The 20,326-nt window shown below is 38.1% G+C and overlaps 1 protein-coding gene across 2 annotated transcripts in view; it reads left to right on the top strand.

Annotated features, from left to right (window-relative positions):
- TMEM117 (transmembrane protein 117) overlaps window positions 1-20,326 on the top strand; it is a 425,103-nt gene that overhangs the window by 208,150 nt on the left and 196,627 nt on the right. The window contains exon 4 of one of the 2 annotated variants that reach the window (XM_046685850.1): window positions 16,159-16,258. The exons of the other annotated variant lie outside the window; for it this stretch is intronic. Within the exon in view, the coding sequence (XP_046541806.1) occupies window positions 16,159-16,258 (100 nt within the window). The remainder of the gene's footprint in view (window positions 1-16,158; window positions 16,259-20,326) is intronic. 2 annotated transcript variants of the gene reach the window in all.

Raw genomic sequence — 20,326 nt, 5'->3', positions numbered from 1 at the left:
ATAGAGAGTAGAGGAAGATGGGCACGGCCGTGAGCTCAGGGCCAGTCTTCCTCTGCAGAAGAGGAGGATTGGCAGCAGATGTTAGCTCAGGGCTAATCTTCCTGAAAAAAAAAAAAAAGCAAAAAAAAAAAATTTCAGAAATACTATGAAATCCCACCGGTTCAATGATAAAATGTTAAGGTATAGCTAAATCAGTATTGACTTCTCAATTAGCACATTGATGGGAAGCACCATCTCTATTTGATGAGGTGTTATTTTGTGTGCGCGCGTGTTGGGGAAAGTAGAGGCAATATTAAAGGAGTTCTGTGTTAAATTCTAAAATTAGGATCTTAGGGATTGTTGATGGGAGTTGTATTTTTGGATGTAAAAACAAGTATATCTTTAAATGTAAATTGGAAGTATGGCTTCTGTGATGGTTTGTTTTATGTGTCAACCTGGCTAGGCTGTAGCACCCAGCTCTTTAATCAAACGCTAGGTGTTGCTGTGAAGGTCCTTTGCAGATGTGGTTAGCATCTACCATCCGTTGGCTTGAAGTAAAGGGGCTTGCTCTGGATCTTGTGGGTGGACCTCATCCAATCAGTTAAAAGGCCTTAAGGGCAAAAGCAGGTTTCCCAGAGAAAGAAGAAATTCTTCCTGAAGACTGCAGTATCAACTCCTGCCCAAGAAATTCCGGCCTGCGGGCCTGCCCGACAGATTTCGGACGTGCCAGCCCCCACAATCGCATAAGCCACTTCCTCGGAAGAAATCTTTTTGTTTATGTGTATATGTATGTGTATGTGTGTGAGTGCACGTGTGTCTGTATCTATCTGTCTGCCTATTGGTCTATTTATCAGTCTAATCTCTACTGGCTTTGTTTCTCTGGAGAACCTGACTGATGCAGCTTCCTAAATGGAAAACATTTTAAAGATATGAAGTAGATAATATCCCAGTAGATGTTGGAATGTTCCCATTTCAGTGAGTGTTTTAAAAAGCAGAGCTTATGAAGGCTGTGCAGCGCCTTTCCTCACACAGCCACTGCTTCCCGGGCCTGCCTTCCTGTCTCACTGCGCACTCCGGCAGCAGCCCTGAGCTGCCCGTGCTGCTCCCTCTAACACGCCTGCTGCTTTCAGCCCTCTCGCCATCCTACCTCTGTTTCCTTCTGCTTCAAATGCATTTTCCCTCCTCTGTCCCTCCTCTGTAAAGCCTGCTCTTCTCCCTGTGCCCTCTCCTCCACACCAGATGGATTGGGTGTCTCTCGTCTCTGCCTCTCCTCGCATGAATAGCGTCTTCCGCATAGGGCTCTGTTGATTTGTTTGTGTGTCTTTTGTCATTTGCTAAGCAGTGATGACCATGTCTTGTTCATCTTTGTATTCCCAGCACCTAGCACAGTTCCTTCCCGGCATATAGGAGGTATTCAATCAGTATTGCTGAATGAATGAATAAATAACTGACCCTCTCCATCAAGTTAAGTTACAGGTGGCTGCAAGGCATCTTGAGTGGCTGTTCTCTCAGACCTGGGTATGCTCCTAGGAATCTCTGGGCACACAGACCTTTAATTCCTACCCAAGGCCAGTGCTTTCAGTGTTTGTGGGGAATGATATATATGCCAAGCAGATTTAAGCTGATTGTGCAGAAATCTCTGGCAATGTGTGTTGATGGCAAGAATGCTTCACAAACTCAGAGTACAGCTTGGAGCTGATTTATGTTAACCTTTCTAATTAATGACTTGAGACTCTACCTGCATTCATTAGCAGGGAGTTTAGTCTCCTTTTTGATGGTTCGCCTACCCAATCGACCTTAAATTTGATGCTGCAGCCAGTCCAATTTGGGGTCACAGGAGTGTTTTTCCAATACCAGCCATAGAGAAAGCTGTGCCATCTGATTATTCTTCTGCTTTACACGTGTCTTGCTGCACATGGCGTTGCTGTTGAAGCTTGCACTTGCGTAGTTACATGGACTCCTGTCCACTTGGCTTCAGTACCCTCCCCAGCCCAGACCCTACATAGGCCACGAGGGTATCCCTCAGAATGACTGGGTTCAGAAGAGCTCCCATGAGTCACACCAGGTGCTGAAAACCTCCCTCTGATGCATGCCCCTGAGTCAGCAGCTTGGCCACCCACTTTCCTCTTGGTTTTTGTTTGGAAAGGCCTCATCATTCTTCCCTTGGGCCTTACTCATGTCCTCTGTACTTTCCCTCTGGAGGAGTAGTTGGACCCATTTCCTCCCCAGTGACCAGCTCTGCATGTCAGGGGGTTTGGAGAGGTTTGCTAGAGTCTCAGAAGTTTATTACATCCTTTCCTATTCTCCTTCCCCTTAACCAGGGAGCTACTGGGAAATTACCCAAGTGATTCTTCATGGAACCAAGAGAACAAGTGCTTCGAGGTGACTTTCTGCTTCACCCCTTGAAATAAAAGAAGCAGATATAAATTTTTATGGGTCTTTTCAAATAGCACTTGATTTAATCTCTACCTTATCAGGCATTATGTATGTCAAAATGGTAGCCCTTGCCTTTGATGAAGCTGTATCATCATTTTTCCATTAAGAGATACTAAGAAGCATGGTTAGTTAACAAGCAGAAAGATATTTAAAATGCAGTGCCTTATGGAAGAAACTCAAACAATCTAAATTCCAAATGTGAATTGTTCACAGGCTTTAAAACAGGGGCTAAATTATATTGTGGGTACTCAGTGCCCTTCACTACATCATTAATTTTCAGCTTCCTCTTTTATTATTCTGTTACCCTGTCCTTGCTCTAGCTAGGATATTTCGCTAATTGCACTGTTCCAACATACACAGGCTTGATCACACTTCAGGAATCTTCTGCTGTTCCTCCAGGTCCCTTTGTGACACTCTGCAATCCAACGTAAACATAGTTTTCTCCCAAAAGCTATGTTGATCTTCTGCTATCCCAGTGTTTCTCCTATAAAATGACGGTAATAGCTACCATATCTTAAGCTTCTTCTATAATAATAGGTATTTATTTTTATAATTTTTTAAAATGCACAAATAACATACCTATACAAAAGTACATAAAACACATATAAACAGCTTAAATGCTGCAAAGTGAATTATTATAAAATATTTTTAAGTGAACACCTATGTTACCCACTTTATCACTATTCATGTAAAACTAAGAAACATTGCCAGCATCCCAGAAGCCCTCTGACTCTCCCTCCTAATAATAAACCTCACTCTCCCTCCCTCGACTATCTCACTTTTATGCTCTTCACTTTCTTGCTTTTCTTTATAGTTTTATCACTTATAATACTTTCCTAATCCTTGTAGTTTTCCTGTTTCTGAGCTTTATATACTTGTAATCATACAATATGTTCTCTTTTTTTGTCTGGCTTATTTTCTTTAACAGTTTCTGGGATCCATCCAGGCTGTGTATAGTGGTAGTTTGTTCATTTTCCTTGTTGAATAGTCTCCATTGTATGAGTCTGCCGTAATATATTTATCTGTTCTTCTGTTGATGGACATTTGGGCTGTTTCCAGTTTCAGGCTATTATAAATAATGATGCTATAAACATTCCTGCACATTTCTCTCAGTGCTCCTGTGCACATCTGGGCCTAGAATTTTCTTGTGGCAAAGTTTCTAGTTATAAATTCAATTTTGTGAATAGCTATAGATCTATTTTTTTATTCCTATGTACATTTTGGTAATTTGAAAATGTTTTTCTAGAAATTTGTTGATGTCATCTAAATTTCTTCAAAAGCATTCTTGTCTGTTTAATCTCTGTGGGATCTGTAGCAATGCCCCTTTTTCAGTCCTGACATTGGTTGTTTGTGCCTTCTGTCTTTATATTTTAATCATTCTTGCTAAAGAGTGATCAATTTTGTGTCTTTTTGCAAGACCAACTTTGTTCATTCTCTCTGTTGTAGGTTTCCATCTTTTTTCTTACTACTTGTTTAACTAAATTCTATTTTTAAAAATTTTTCTTATTTCTGGGGCCAGCCCGGTGGCACAGCAGTTAAGTTCGCACATTCCACTTCGGCACCCTGGGGTTTGCCAGTTCAGATCCCAGGTGCAGACCTACACACAGCTTGTCAAGCCATGCTGTAGCAGGCATCACACATATAAAGTGGAGGAAGATGGGCACAAATGTTAGCTCAGGGCCAATCTTCCTCAGAAAAAAGAGGAGGATTGGTAGCAGATGTTAGCTCAGGGCTAAGCTTCATCAAAAAAAAATTATTATTTCTATCTTTTTTGGGCTTATTTTGCTATTCTCTAATTTCTTGAGAAGGATTCTTAGCTCATTAATTTTTAGCATTCTTTTCTAATGTGTTAAAAGTTGAATCATGGTTTTAAGTGTATTTCACAATGTTTTCATTATTATCCAGTTCAAAATATTTTCTCTGTCCCACTGAGATTTCTGTTTTGACTCACAATTTCTGTTGTTTGGACATGTATCTCCTGGTTTCCAAAGATGTAGAGATTGTCAAGATATCTCTTCATTATTGATTTACAGTTTAGTTACATTGTGGTCAAAGAATATCCTCTGTATGAGTCAATCCTTTAAAAATTTTTGAGAGTTGCTTTACGGCCTTTGTTTTGGTCAGTATTTCTAAATGTTCTCTGTTGTGTATTCTGTAGTTGTGGGGTGAGTTATTCTATGTATATCCATTAAAGTTTGTTAATTCTCTTATTCAAATCCTTTATGTCCTTCCTAATTTTTTGTCTGCTTTCATTGGTTAGTGAGAAAAATATATTGATATCTCACATTTTCTGTGTGAATTTGTCTGTTTTTTTCTTACCATTTTGTCAATTTGTTTATTTATTTATTTTTGGAGGAAGATTAGCCCTGAGCTAACATCTGCTGCCAATCCTCCTCTCTTTGCTGAGGAAGACTGGCCCTGAGCTAACATCCATGACCATCTTCCTCTACTTTCTATGTGGGATGCCTACCACAGCATGGCTTGCCAAGTGGTGCCATGTCCACACCCAGGATCTGAACCAGCGAACCCTGGGCCGCCAAAGCGGAACGTGCGAACTTAACCGCTGCGCCACTGGGCCGGCCCCCATTGCCAATTTATTTTAATTTCTATATTTTGAGAGCACATTATATTTTCCTGATGAGTAGAAACTTGTGTCATTAGCAAAGTTTCCTCTTAATCTATAATATGTTTCGCCTTTAACAATTGATATTATGGCTACACCAAATTTCTTTTTCTTATTGTTTGCATTTTATCTTTTTGTTAGCCTTTTTCTACTAATTTATATTCAACTTTTATGTAACCTTAGTTTTAGATGTACTTTTTATAAACAGCATATAATTGAATTTTGACTTTGCATGTCTGAAAAATATCTTTATTCTATCCTTATGCTTTTTCTCTGATTTCTACATTGTCTGTTTCCTCTGAGTGCCTCATTTTCTTTGGTTTTGAGCTTTTTTGTTGTTGTTGTTAGAGGTTTTCCTCAAATATATGGTGATATCTTAAGTCTATTCATTTTTAAGAGTAGGCAATAAAAAGATGCCTGAAAAGTCTCTGTGCATAGACAGGCTTGTGACGGTAAGACTTGGGTGGAGGGGCGTTGTGCTTGATGGGCGTTTGGTTATTTCTCTGGGGGACCCTCAATTGTAATAACCCTTTTGGGGAGGGCAGGGCTGATCATTTTTCTTTGAAATGAAACTTCTGTCTTCAACCCAGACAAATAGCATTGTGAGTAATGGAACTCAGTTTAATATAAAAAATCTTCTATTTTCACAGCTTTTATTTTCACTAAAGTATCTAACTCTCGGCTTGACTTTCTCCAGATAGCAGGCCTCCCTCTAGCTGGGTAGGGTGATACTCATTTCCTGGTCTTATTGGCTGGAGGAGGGTACCTGGTGGTCTAATTGCTCATCATGTGGGATTTCCAGTTCCTGTTTTCGGTTCCATCCTTCCTCTCTCTCACCTTCAGAAATACTGAGCCTCCCATCCCAGGTGTTGTTGCGGTTCAGAGGCAGAATCTAGCTCCCTCCTTAAAACACACCCCAGAAGGATTTAATACTGCAGAGAAAGCTGAAACCATACTCATCACCCTTCCTCAATCTGCTTTCCAAAAATTTTATTAAAATTTCTCATTGTCTTTCATCTCTTCTCCTCTGCAGGTTTATTCTTTTATTCCTATACTGTCGTTTCAGTAGATTTTGGGAGGGGAAACATCTTTTCTCACTCCACTAAGTTTACTTGTAATCCTGCCTCTATAGTGCTGTTATACATGGCACCAAAGAGCCTGGAAAATAACCTCTGAGACGTTATTGAAGCAAGGATCTCTGGTTCAAGGACAACGGGCAAGTGTTGAAATGGAAGGAATTATGACTAAATCTCGACGTATTTTATTCCTGGCCCCATGGATTCACACCTGAATCCAAAGGTAGAAGGCTGTTATTTAAGAGCAAGTAAAAGTTAAAGTTAGGCATTTCTCCATAATCTCTGCGGGTATTTGAGGCTGTAAGCCTTCAGCAGCACTGTTGCTATTGGCATGCGCTGGCACAAGCACAGTGTGGTAATGTGGGTGTATAGGTGACTGATCTCAGAATTGGTGAAGGTCACAGAGGTTACAATAATAGAGTTTGTGATGATGTCGTCTTTGCCCTTGGCACAGAGAGCAGTGCCCTTGGGCCTCGGCACACACACTGACAACGTGAGTAGCTGTAGCAGGGACTTGGTGGACATCAGGAGAAGAGAGGGTATCTTTGGAACCATCTTTGACATCAGTGCCAACTGGACTTCATTACAGCGCGTGAGAGAAGAAGAAAATAGCATTGTGGTAGCTAGAAGTTCTAGTTATAACAGCACACAATAAAACACTCTGAAAGCTCATTGAATGAAGTTGATGGGCCTGAAATGCTCACAAGGTGGGCGGAAATGTGGCTTTATTTCCTTTTTTTCTTGCTGTAGACTCCTGTGGTGTAGCTTGTGAAGTATGCATTGCAAAAAACAGAGCATGAAATTCTTTATTGTTAAATCAAATGAAGCTATATAATTAGTAACATTGCAGAGCAAATTTATGGAGCAATAAGAAGGATCTCACTTCTAATTTGAAGGGTATTTGATAATAGTTAGGCATTGTTAGGCTAAAGCGATGCCCCAGGGGTTTGGCTCTGTACATGCAAGGTCCAAGTCCAGAGATGGCTGAGGGTGAAAGGTGTGTGCTATTTAGCGTCCCAGTAGCATTTAACACCTGGAAAGTGTTTGAGTCCTATATCAGCTACCCCAAGTTACTCATATCATTGGCAAACTCAATTCTAGGGCTTCCCTCCCAAGCTTCTGTGAAACTCTCAGGCTCTCGAGTCTACCCTAAGTGATGTCTGCTTAATCTGATCTTTTTGTTACCTTCTGACGTTTTGGAGCAGGCCTATAAAAGTCTTTGATCTGTCAGAAATGCAGCCTCCTCTCTCTCTAAGTTACACTTTATCTATGTCTGTTTTGTCTTTTATCAACACTTTGTATTTCAAAACCAGGCTCCCTTTAGACTAGCAAGCTAAGAGATATAACCTCTTTATCTTGCTTTTTATCTATTAAATGCATAGATATTCCCCCACTATTGTCACTCATTTGACACACTCTCATCGTGTGCCCTACATCTGAGAAATGGAGACACATTGTAATAGATTGGCTTTAACTAGAATATGTAAGCATATTTTTTAGCTGAGGAGGGAAATGCTATTCCAAACTTTAGCACACTTACAAAATTGGTATATGTAAATAGTACATTAAGATGTAAGCAAAAGTCTCCCCATTGTCCTGAGCAGTGTCATACAGAGTGGGTACAATACATTTATCCTGGTTCTTACTAGGAGTAATCTGAAAACCACCCTCAGTCTATCAGCCAAACTAGTGACTCGTTTCTTGTAGCCAGTTTAATAGCATTCCTTTCTAAAAAGAATTAAAGGATTGTTAAAACTGTACAGATGAACCACATTTTTAGGCTCTAAAATTTTTCCTTGGTGAATGATTACAACTCTTGTCATTGCAACTAACAGAAGCTCAGTCAAATTAGCTTAAGAGCAAAGATGGGGGGCAGTAATTATTAGAAATTACCAGTAATTAACCCATGGAATCCAAAATGCAGGAATGCAGGTCTCCAAAGGCATTGGAATTAGACTCCCACACCACCAATCTTTCTTTCCTATCTTTCTTCTCTCCTTGGCGTGAGTCAGCCTGCCTTGATCCTCTCTCTGTCTCTGTCTCTGTCTCTCTGCCCCCTCTCAATCTCTCTCTCTCTCTCTCTCACCTTCTCTCTTGCTGCAGACTTGGTTCCCCAGTTCACAGGGAATTGAATGTGATCACCAATAATCACTGGGTTGTTTTTCATCCAACCTCCTGGAAAGAGATTTCCTTCTTTCTCTCTTTGAGTCTTGGTTCTAAATTACCAGAAAAGGAAAAAATAGGCTCGCAGCAGGGTTGGTTATTATTGTATGCCTGTGTCCATAAGCTTACTCCATAAGCTTCACCCTCACAATGGGGAAGGGTGATATGGGAGGGAGGAAATGACTAGACAAGAGATGCTGAGTGATAATCCAGTAAGCGACAACTAACTCGGGGTGCTATTTCCTTTCCCTTGGAAACTTAAGAGTTTACAAGTGTCAGGCCCATGCTCTAGCATATAGTGAGACATCAGTAATTATTTGTTTAATGAGTAAATGAATATTACATAAAATAGATGCTTATCTAATATAAATTCACATGCTGCAAGAAAGGTTCGTGGATCCAAAAATAAACCCCTGCCCCCTTCTCATCTCTGGAGTCCAAAATTTCTCCATCAAGACTAGGGAATAAATGATTGGGAAATAGTGTTGGGTAGCCATGGGGAAGGGAATAAGAGGTGATTGAATTTGTATCCAAAACGTGGAGAAGGATGAGGAGAAGGAGGAGAAGGGGAAGGAGGGGGAAGAGGAAAGAAGGAATAATTATCACATTATCACGAAGCAATTATGCTTTGAATTGGAAAGTTTTGTAGAAAATCTCATTTTTCGTGTTTATTTTATTACACACAGTGAAAAAAATTATAGTTTCTGTCAAAAATTAATTATTGTATTTATGTCCCAGTGTTTTCATGTCATTATTTCTCATCTATTTTGACCTTTTAATACCCGTAAACACTTACCTTCACTGACACACACCCATTAAAATCGAACTTGCTTTTTGTCCTCCTTTGAGCCGCAGCACAATCTTAGCAGATCTATAAGTTATTTTATGCCTTTCCAATTAGTTTGGAAGACAGCATCATTATGCAGGATAAATTAATTAATGTCATTCTGGCTCAGCTGGCAATTCACTTTGACAATTCAAATATATTTTATCCAGATTGTTATAAACGCATTGAATGTTATTTAACACTAAAATGTGGTTAAATTAGATATGAAATTAATTTTAGGTAATTTGTGACTCTGGATTCCCTTGGGGATTTATTGAGGTTCTCTTAGCAACAAGCTCAGGATTTTAAAATGTTGCCCTTTCTGTTATTTTCCAAAGACTTTAGTAAAGATACATGAAGTGTCTTGGTTGTGTTTATTAAATTTGTTAGAAGTAGAAGACAGGCCCATTTTGAGCATTCAGGTAGATTTTGTATTCTTGAAGTGTTTGAAGTTGAGGAAAAAGAAAATTCTATTAAGAAAGAAATTTGGGGTATAACCACAAAAATTCTGTAGCTTTAAAATTAGTTTTGAGGCTATATTATTTTGTAACCTTGTAAACTTCTAAATTTTTACTTTAGAGGACAAGCAACAAATGTAGTTTGGCAGTATCCATTTGAAGGGCAGTGAAATAAATTTTCTTTCTTTTTTCACATGGGTAAAAAAATGTATTTTACTATATAGCTCTTGTATTGTTTGTGCCAGAAAATTGGTGCACAACGTTATGTACTGATACATAGTCTCATGTAAAAGGATTCTTTTAAAACATTAACATTCAGTAAATACCATGCAGAGACTTTACAATATTTTAGTTTTTTTAATTAGTAATCAACTAACTTATATTCAAATTAAATAAATTTACAGCACGTGATTGCAGAAAGTCAAGGATGTGTTCTTCGTTTGGGTTCGATTATGTTCTGGCCTCTAGCTTTTTATTCCAGAGAGGTAATAAAAATGATGCGATGATATGCTATTCTGACTTTGTTAGAACATCATAATTACATGGTCAAAACTTATCTTTGATGTTTTCTTTTATCTTATATTGCAAATCTGTGTTTTTATCTTTTATCCTTTTATCCTCTTCCTAGTTTGGCCCCAGGGTCAGATCATCTAAGTAATCTTCTTACATTAGTCAATTGACTACTTAATTCATTTAAATATTTATTGCATTCTTAAGTCATAGTATACACTGGGCAGAGAATTTCACCTGCCTAGTCAAAGGAAATATGTTCTTTACCCTTGGTGAACTAAGTCTGGCAGGAGAGGGAGGCAATGTGAGAAAAATCATTAGAATACTTTGGGAAATTTATTTAACATAGAACTATATGCAAAGTGTTACAGTAATGCCCGGGAAGGGACTACTTTTAGGGGTAATGGCAGGAGATTTCTCAGTGGACAGGTTGAGTTAATAATCTCAGGCCAGAAAGAAGGGGATGGCATTCCAGACAAAGAGAGCATTGCATACAAGGATGCTAAGATGCATCATAGAGTGGTGGAATGTTTGGTGAGATTGATTTCATGATGGGGAGGAGAGGCTGAAAAAAAGAGATTGTAAGCTGAAAGGAGATGAGTCTAAAAAAGGAGATGGCTTGCAGAGAGTGGAGGGTCTTCTTATCTGTGTTTTATTCTGTGACAATGGGAACCACTATATTATTTTAGAAAATGGGAGCCAGTAGGCCAAAGGTTTACCATTTTTTCATGCCTATTATGAAATAGTCATGCTAGAAGCTTACATATTTTATTTCATGTAATTCTCATGAAACTCTTGTGAAGGGAAGATATTTTTATCCCCAGTCTACAGATAAGGGAATGGATGATTACCGATTTGTCCCAGGTCATAGAGTTGGGAGGTGGTTTGCAAAGCCAGTACTTTCTGGTTCCAGGACTCCTGCTCCTCTACTATATCATATTACTTCCCCAAAAGTCACTATAGTGGCAATAAAGAGTCTATAATAAGAGGAAGTCTGTCCCAGGGAAATAAGAGGCTGTTGGTTTAATTCATATTAGAGATGATTATGAACAGAATACATTGGTAGCAGTGATGACAGAAAAACAGCATAGATTTGAGAGCTTTTCAGAAGTAACCTTAGTGATTAATCAAATGTTGAGAGTAAAGGAGACAGAGAAACTGATATTATACTAAGGTTTCTGCATCCAATACAAATGCATTTCACTGTGAATAGGCTAAAGCCAGGCAAGGAATGAAAGGAAGAGTTGTTTGTGGTGGATTTGTTCATGGTCAGGGTGGGTTTGTTCAATGAAAAGTCCATCTACAGTCTTCTTATATATGTCTCCCTTATAAGAATTAGAGGGGATGAATGGCTAAAGTTGGGAAATTTGAGTTGGTATTTTATCTGTGAGCACTGTTGAATCCAGATGCAATTTGAATCATTCTGGGCTACTTCTAATGATTGTCTGCAGTATTTTTGACATTTCAAAGGACCTTGCTCCATAGCTTCATACCTAGGTCTTGCATGGAAGAAATGTATTGAGCTCCATCAAAGTCTTTTAATAGTCAAGGACTAGGAGTTTTGAGCAAAAATACTAAAATGTGGTTATTTGGATAACAGTGGACTAAGTGACTGGATTAAAGGCTGTTAGTCATTTCATTATAAACATAAAAAGATTGAGAAAATGTTAATATGATAAATCTAGGTTTAATTTTTGGTGTTTCACAGTGACAAATTTTCACCTCGATGTTGTAAGAATACTTAAGAGTTTTTGCTTTAGTTTCACTGTGTTTAATGCAGGTCTGTACTCATGTAAGTCAACTCCTTATCCATGATTTACTTGTGTATGAAACCCCCAATCTTGTTTATGTTGCCCAGACATGCCTGGGAGAGGCAGCTGTGACATTATGAATCCAGCTGACCACAGATGGATCTTCAGTGAAGCATGGATCCATATTGGTTTGATGATCTATGTTTACTGCCTCCTGTTAAACTTTCAGAGACTCAACTCCTAAATCACCTGGCATTGACTGCATCCACTTGTATATAAGTAATAGACTGAAGTGAACGGGAATTTTTGTTGCTACTCATGAAGACTCTTCACCTGTAAGACCAATTTATTATAGTTTTATTGACTATTTAGCCTATGTTAGAATCTGTTTGGTTTAGGGCCATTTAGCACATAGGTTTCACTAGGTATGATAATCTTGGTAGCTTATGTTTTCAGGCTGTTATGATAATTATGAAACTTTCCAAAATCCTGTTTATTGAAGTTTCCACACATTTGTTATGGATTTGACACCAAAGCTTGAAATCTCCAGAAAAAATTAAAACCGAAGTTATGGCCTGAAAAGAAATTCATTTAAAGACTTTGAAGAAAATATCAATGATCAATATTTACCTCGAAGGCTGGTAGAACTGCAGGACTTTCTAGATCTATGCATAGTGGAAATAACCAGCTAAAGCGCAAAACAAAACAAACAAATTATGTATGAATAGTTAAAATAATTAGCTAAAACTCTAAACAAAAATAAAACTTTAATAGTGCCTCCTAGCAAATAAAATTTAATTCTGAATCACTCACTCCCCAAAACTGTTCAGTATAAAGCTTCACAGCTTTACTTTTTTAGAGTCCAATGTGAGATTGCAGCTGGCTAAAATTGCTGATAAAAATGTATGCACATTCCTTCCTTTGCAACCGGAGCAGGAAATATTGTTAAATGTTAATGGACATGCAAATCAATGAGCTAGTAGTTGAAAAGTTTTATAACAGATCTGCCTATTTGTCATTCTTCTTTATATTTGTCCAAAGCAACAACTACTAACTTTTACATATCACTCTTCACTTTTAAATATGTTAATTATTTTGTAAACTATCTTTGCTATCTCATTTGCATTGTTATCATAACATCCAGTACTTACCATGTGCCTATAGCCACAGAGGAGGGACATTTCCTTATTTTGTGCAGATATATCATTCTAGATGTGTGCAGGACAGCTATCTTGCAGCCAAAGAGATACTAATGTAGTTGGAGTAATAAAGTGAACACACAAAACAATTTAAAAACATATTTAATGTCTTCCTCTGTGGAAAAGTTCTTCGTAATTCAGTCTCATTTTATTCCTGTTTCTTGGGTTTAACATACATAGGTCTACCCATGCCATACAGAAATAAATAAAAATAATTTGGGTTACTTCATTCATTCATACATCAAGCAAATGTTTGTTCATCACTTACTCTATACAGGCTGTGCTCTGGGTGCTGGGGAATTGACAGTGAAAAGAATAGCCAAAATAACTCCCTGTCCTCTGGAACGTATTATCTAGTTTTAAATATTGTATTCTCTCTTCATTTTCAGTGATATGGTCCTGTTTCTTGACATCCTAGTAATTTTTGAATGAATGATGAATGTTATGTATAAAAATGTGTAGAGTATTTAGATAATATTTTATTCTTCTGGAGAAGGTTCACTCTTTCCTCTGTTAGGTGGAAAAAGTAGGAGCTGATCACCTTCATCCAGTCTTAGAATGGACTGGGTAAAGACTGATTTACAGTCTCATCAAGGACTCATCCATCTCTGGTTTTGTCCAGCCCTCCATAGCTCAGTGTATTCTCTTGGGCCATTCCCTCTGGCAGGTCATGAACTATAATAGTCTCCTCAGTATGATAAAGTTGCCAACCTCTGTTATGCTTTTCAGAGACTTTCTGCTTAGCCTCTTAGCCTCTTCCCTGAACAAGTTTGTAATGTGGCAAATGTCTTGAACGGAAAACCAGCTGTGTATCATGCTCTCTTCTGGACCCCTCCTTTCTCACAAGGGTCTTGGCTCCTTAAGTTTCTAATGTTGTCTCTCCAACCCACTGAGACAGCCATCTGCCCAGGCAAAGCCCAGATTGTTACCCTCTTGCCTTGCATGTGGAATCAGCAAATGTCCCTTGAGAAAAATATAGCTAACCTTTCCACAGTTCTCTCCAATCTGGCATGTTGGTTTTTCTAGTCCTCAGTGCTTCATCAGCTCTCAGATACCTTTAAACAGATCTTGGGGGTAATTTTTGTATTTTATTTAGATTTGTTTTAGTTATTCTTGGCTGGATCATTGATCTATTGCAAGCTTATCCATCTGATCCCTATGTTTAGGCGCTGAAATAAAAAACTGATGCCTTCTCTTGTATACCTCTATACAACCACAAGAAATGTACCTTGAAATTTCCCCCCCAACCCAATGTATTCTAGAACTAATTGGCAAAGTGGACAGGTAGGGATGTGGCATTGAGCACATTCTTCAAAATAGGTGTCATTGAAAGAGCTGGACAACTACCAGAGCTAATACTCTATAGTACACTGAGTTCACTGCCCAAGAACTGTTCAACAATAGTGGAGACATGCCAAGCTGTCCGAGTTACCTTGGGGGCTTCCAGTAGAGTCTGCTTAGATTGGTCAACTCAATGAGGGTCCAAGATTTGGTGGTAGTTCTGGGGAGCTGCAGCTTCTGGGTGCTACTCTTGACTTCTTGTTATGAATTATCCTCAGAGGAAATAAGTCTTGATCTTCATTGCCTACTAAAACACTGGGGAACAGAGTGGATATTCCTTGTGTTTTTTATATCTCCACTCACACTTGTACGAAGAAGGTATGGTATGGTGGTTATGTGCCTAGATTCTGGAATCAATCAAATTTAGCTTCAAATCTTGTTCATTTACTAGATGCTTGACCTTGAGAATGTTGCAAAAATTCTCTAAAGCCTCAGTTCAACCTCTGGAAAACAGAAATAATAATACATTTTGTTGTACTGATATGAAAGTTGATGGAGACACTGTATTTAAAGGGCTAATAACAATCTCTGGTGCATTGTAAGCATGCAATTTATGGTAGCTACAAATTTTGGGGCTGTTATGGAAACCTGTGGAATTAGAGACCCAGAATTTTGAGGTAAGACCTTAAGATATTTATATAGACTCTCAAAGGTAGGTAAATGAAGTGTGTGGAACAAGAGTTGTTTTAAGAGTTTATAACTTTGCTTTTGTTTTTAAATAAAACTAAATATCTGTTTATTTTATGGATAAGAAAACTGTCTGGAATAACTCCAGAAAAAAAAATAACTGAATTGGAGATGTTTTACTTCTCGTGACTTCAAAAAGTGCTTCTTCATAGTTTAAGTAGATAAATAACAAACATACTGTCCTCTACTATATGTTGTTTTAAAGTTAATCTAAGAAGAATCAAGTTTAATTAATACTATAAACTGTACAAGTATTATCATGTTTAAGAAAAGGAACAAAATCTAGAGTAAAAAAAAAAGATCTCAGTGAAAAAAAAAGAATTAAAAAGACGAGAAAGAGAAAGAGAAATTTGATTTCTAACTACCATTCATTACTTATGTGGCATTGATTGGTCAAGTTAAGTGATCTCCTTGTGTCCCAGCTTTCTCAGAGAAGTTGCGAAATGGGAAAATAATGCTTAGGATTTTTTTGAATATCAAATGAGGAAATGGAAATGAAAATTCTTAAACAATAAGCGTGGCCTTGTTACTTGTGTTTGGTGAAATTAAATCTTCTGGTTATTGTGTTTAAATAATAATTTAAACCACATATGTTTGAATCAAATTTTCCATTGCTTCATCTCGTGGAAATTTTCTCAAATCAACATTATTCTGAACATTATTCAGGTATGATATTATATCTAAGCTTAGTCCCTTTCAATAGTTCTGACTTGACAGAACTAAAGGAAAGTGAGCTCTTCTCTTCCCTTTCAAGTTACTCTAATTCAGGAATTGTTTTTGCTCTCCTCATACTTGAGTGAGCATGAAATGATGCCTTTGCTGAGTATTTCTGTTTGATTTTCCAAAAGCTGTTGTCAGTCTTACAGCTCAAAAATGAAATGCACATCGTAATTGGTATAGCCACAATCAGTCTTCAAATCTAATTGGAACTGACCCAGACACCCTCAGAGCTCTTCCTAGCCTTTCAGATTTGTAAGCATATGAGATGAGACAAAAGCAAGAAAGCTTGTTGAAAGGGGGAGAAGTCCCTTTGCGGGTTGCTGAATCAGAAAGCTTTGACTATATGGCTCTCTGAGTCTGGGCAATGTCTTGTGTCTTTGTTTCCACAGAGCATATATCATTACAGACTATATGGGCATCCGAAATGAAAGTTTCATGAAATTAGCTGCGGTAGGGACCTGGATGGGGGACTTTGTCACAGCTTGGATGGTAAGAAATTTTAACTTCACCCATTTCAAATATCAGATGGAAGACTTATTCATAATGTTGGATAGACACCGCTTTTGATGGTTTAGCGCAAAATAGTACCTCTCTTTTGAGTGAAACAAATTCATGAGCATAGATAAATCCAGAGATTATATACAGTATCTGTTTACCTCAGGAAAAAATACATTTATAATATTAATGATGACTGTCCACTGGGATATATTCATTTATAAAATACATATATATCTATATATGTGTATGTACATATGGATGTATGGACATACAAACATATACACATTCATAAAATTAATGGAATGTTTTCTTCATGTGTAGTCTTCAGGTAAGGAATGTTGTCTGGCGTGTCTCAGACCATCTGGAACATTCTTTAAAGGCTTTTAATATAGTCTTCTACATTTGAACCTACTAACTTAATGGTAACTAAGAAAGTTGTCTGTTTTAATCTCTTTTGTTCATTATTAGTCTTTTTTATTATAAGCCTGCAATAAGTATACAAACCGTATTTCATGCTGAGCTCATCTGTCAAGACAGTAACTTCTGGTTTTTACCATTGGGTTAATTAAATGCAGTCTGTAGCTAAAAGGCTCTAGGTCCTATAGGTTTATAAGAGAATCTCAGAGTGCAGAGTATAACTCTCATACAAATGGAACCTTTTAACCTTCGCTGACACCTTTCAGAAGTGCAGTTAATCCTCATTAGCTTTATTCATCCATTCACTTGAAAAGGAGACCTACCAAAGGAAAGATGATGCTCGACCTAAACAAGGCTTGGCAGGGACAGGCCCCTACACGTGTGCCCTGGAGACCACAGGTATATTGCCACAACAGTTACTGCCATTTCTATTGATAGCTTGGCTTCTTACCTAGAACAGGTGTCTTCAAGGAGCATGAAGCAATAATATCTTAACTGCTACTACTGTGATTATCCTGCGAGGGTATCAAGTAGCCATAAAAGAGTTTGTATAGCCTGTTTTGGAGCCTCCTCCCACCTCCGTTCAATTTTAGAATGTTAATAGCACAAATTATCAGATGCATCCCATTCCATTAATTTTAAAATTTGAAAATTACACTTGAAAAGTGATTTATTTTATTTATAATCACTGGAAATAGCCATTAGAATAAGCCAGACATTGAGTCCAGGCTGCCTCATGTCAAAAGTTTCTATTTCCATTGGGAAATCTATTTAGAAGGAACTATATGAAATTTAAACACGTCATTTCCCTGAAATTTGAGGTGATACCTTTTGAAAAATTTCTACATTAATTATGGATTGTGATTTTTCACTCCATTTTATGGTGAATCTGCTTAATAAAATGGAAAAGAAGTGGATTAAGTTCAGAAATTTGGATTCTCCAATCTTGCCCCTATGGTTTGACTTTCCACAAATAATAGACAATCCTGTGAGCCTCAGTTTGCGCATTTCTTAAAAGAGATTAATAGTTCCTACCGGTGTTGCAGGTTTTCTGTTAAAGATTTAATGTGTGGCCCCATAACAGGACATAAAATGCTGCAGTGTGTGCTAGACACAAGTGCTTTATTGTTGTTGTTCATGTTTTTGGACCCTCATCCTCTTGGCTAGGCCCAGTCCTTTGAAATGATGGAAGGGCAGGTCAGTCTTCCTAGAATTCCTAACCCTTTTATGGAGCCCCAGGAGCAAGAGCATCCCACCTTATCTGAAGCTGGGGTCCAGAGCGTCTGGAGTTCCCTTGCAATTGCCAATGCTAGAATAGACTAAGAGTATATGGTACCTTGCTTCTTGACTTCTATCAAACACTGACCTTGATAAAAGTCAGGGGAGAAGCGACAGACCAACAAGACCTAGGAGCGTACTCTGGAGTTTGCAGGCTCAAGTCAGCCATTTGATACATAAATCATTTTCTTTCCCATGATGACATCATTATTTGTGATCCTCTTCCATCCAACTCCTTCCCAGACTTTCCCTCAAGATAGTATTTCCTGGGCCATATATAGCTCTGCCCCTATTTACTGGTTTCATAGTTTCTCCGAAATTTACTACTGTAATGCCTTCTATTTTTACTAGCTAACCTGGCAACTTTTTGCCTTTTCCTATACCATAGATTAATTCTCCAGTCAGTACTGCCAGCACCACAGAAATACAACTGGATTGAGAGTCAAGAAAACTATGTTACAGGTTTAACCTAGCAATATCTTAAGTCACTTAACCTTCTGGGGCCTCTGTTCTTTTCCTGTCTGTATACTGGGGGAGAAACTAAAGTCCCTTTCCCTTGTGTTATATGAAATATTGACCTTTCCCCATCAGACACTGGGCTAGAAATGGCAAAAGAAACACAGTACTCTCCTGATTTGAAAGTACAGTCACACACGGTGGATTCCCAGAGCACATCATTTCTATTCCCATTTCTATTCACTGACTAGGCGGTAAGTTTCCATATAAATATTTATATGTCTACATATGTGTGCATTGATAACATTTTAAAAAGTAATCGTTTTCCTCATGAGAGGAGCCTAAGGTAACTTTGACCTTCATTTGTCTATAGAATTCTCATCAGGAAGTGAATATCAATGGTAAAGGTGACTATCATGGAAAAGCAAGTGACTATTTACATTTCCAATAGAAGTGTGCCTTTTAATGTATTTCTGAAATGGAGGATTTTTCTGTTATGGAAATAATTCAGAACTTTTCCATGGTTTTAAAAGGCACACTAGGACTGATGTGATCCACAGGCAAGGCTGATATCAGCCCATCTGACAAATATCTTTGATTCTTACCCTACTGAACATCCAGCTCTACCGGGTTCAGTTTCCTAAGCAGTCCTGACTTTTCCTGGATCTGTGGTGTGCCTTGTGCAGAATACAAAAAAATGTATAAGTCAGGGTTGAAGTTACTAATTTTTTTGTCAAATAGATTTTTAAAAAAATTAATATAAAAGATATACATAAAGTGACAAATGATATAATTCAGCATTGAGCTGGCCCTTTATGTTGATAGGAGCAGAGAGGCGCTGTCTTGGAGACATGCACAAAACAGAAATGCTGGGTGACTCATGCGACATCATTGCCATGTGGCCACATGTTTGTCCACGCTCTGTGCCATAAAGCAAGGAGCTGAGGGGGGTCTGCCAGTCCCACAGCACATTGCCCAGTTTTACCATCCCCTCTTTGGGAAACAAAGGTCCCAGCCTCTGCTCGCTTCTAAGGTGGCAGGGGATTCTGAGGACATCGTGATGGCATTTGCTTGCCTCTCCTTTAATACCAGGGGGAAAAATCTCTTCCTGTCTGTCTATACCTAACCATCCCCTTTCCCCAGCCCTACTTCCTCCTGCTCTAGTAGCTTTCACTTACTGGTAAATGTATATGGTAAATGGTATATGGCTCAGGATAGTGATAGGGGCATCAGACAGGTTGGCGGTTCATGTCTGGGTGGGTGGGGGTGGGGGGGGGCAACAGGGAATGATGCAAATGGAGTAAAGTTGAGCCATGATCTAAAGAAGACAATTCTAATGGTAAACACTAAAGTCGCCCTAAAGCATCGTCATCACAAAACCATATACTATGTGTTTAACTCCCAATAGTCACAGGACCTTGGTTGGCCTTGACATATTTTTCCTAGAATTGTCTGTGGGTGTGTGCATATATGTGCCATTACTAGCAAAGCTTCTACCGTGAAGCACTGTCACACACACATAAAACAATTTAGTAGTTGTTTGCCAATTGACTTTACCTTTATTTCAGGTTTTTATAGTGACCATATGTTTTTAAAACTGTGTGTGATTTTAACAGATTTTTTTTTTTTCTTCTTGGCACTGGGTGTTCCATTAGAGCCAGACAAGCTTAGTCAATACCTTCATGTGGAAATACTTTTGGACTGATAAAATGTAACCTTTCTAGTCAGATTAAAACAAGAAATAAAATTTTAAAATTTGCTTAGTTATTTCTCTCTATTGAAATTCTAGTAAGAATATAATTTTAGGAAAAAATGTTTTTAAAAATATATTTTACCCTTCTATTTTAACAGTGCCCATATTATGTGTAAATACTATATTATCTCTCCAAATACATGAGTGACAAAGTT

This window comes from Equus quagga, chromosome 1 (genome assembly GCF_021613505.1).
Source record: "Equus quagga isolate Etosha38 chromosome 1, UCLA_HA_Equagga_1.0, whole genome shotgun sequence".
Classification (NCBI taxonomy): domain Eukaryota; kingdom Metazoa; phylum Chordata; class Mammalia; order Perissodactyla; family Equidae; genus Equus; species Equus quagga.
This window is presented reverse-complemented; position numbering and strand designations above follow the sequence as displayed.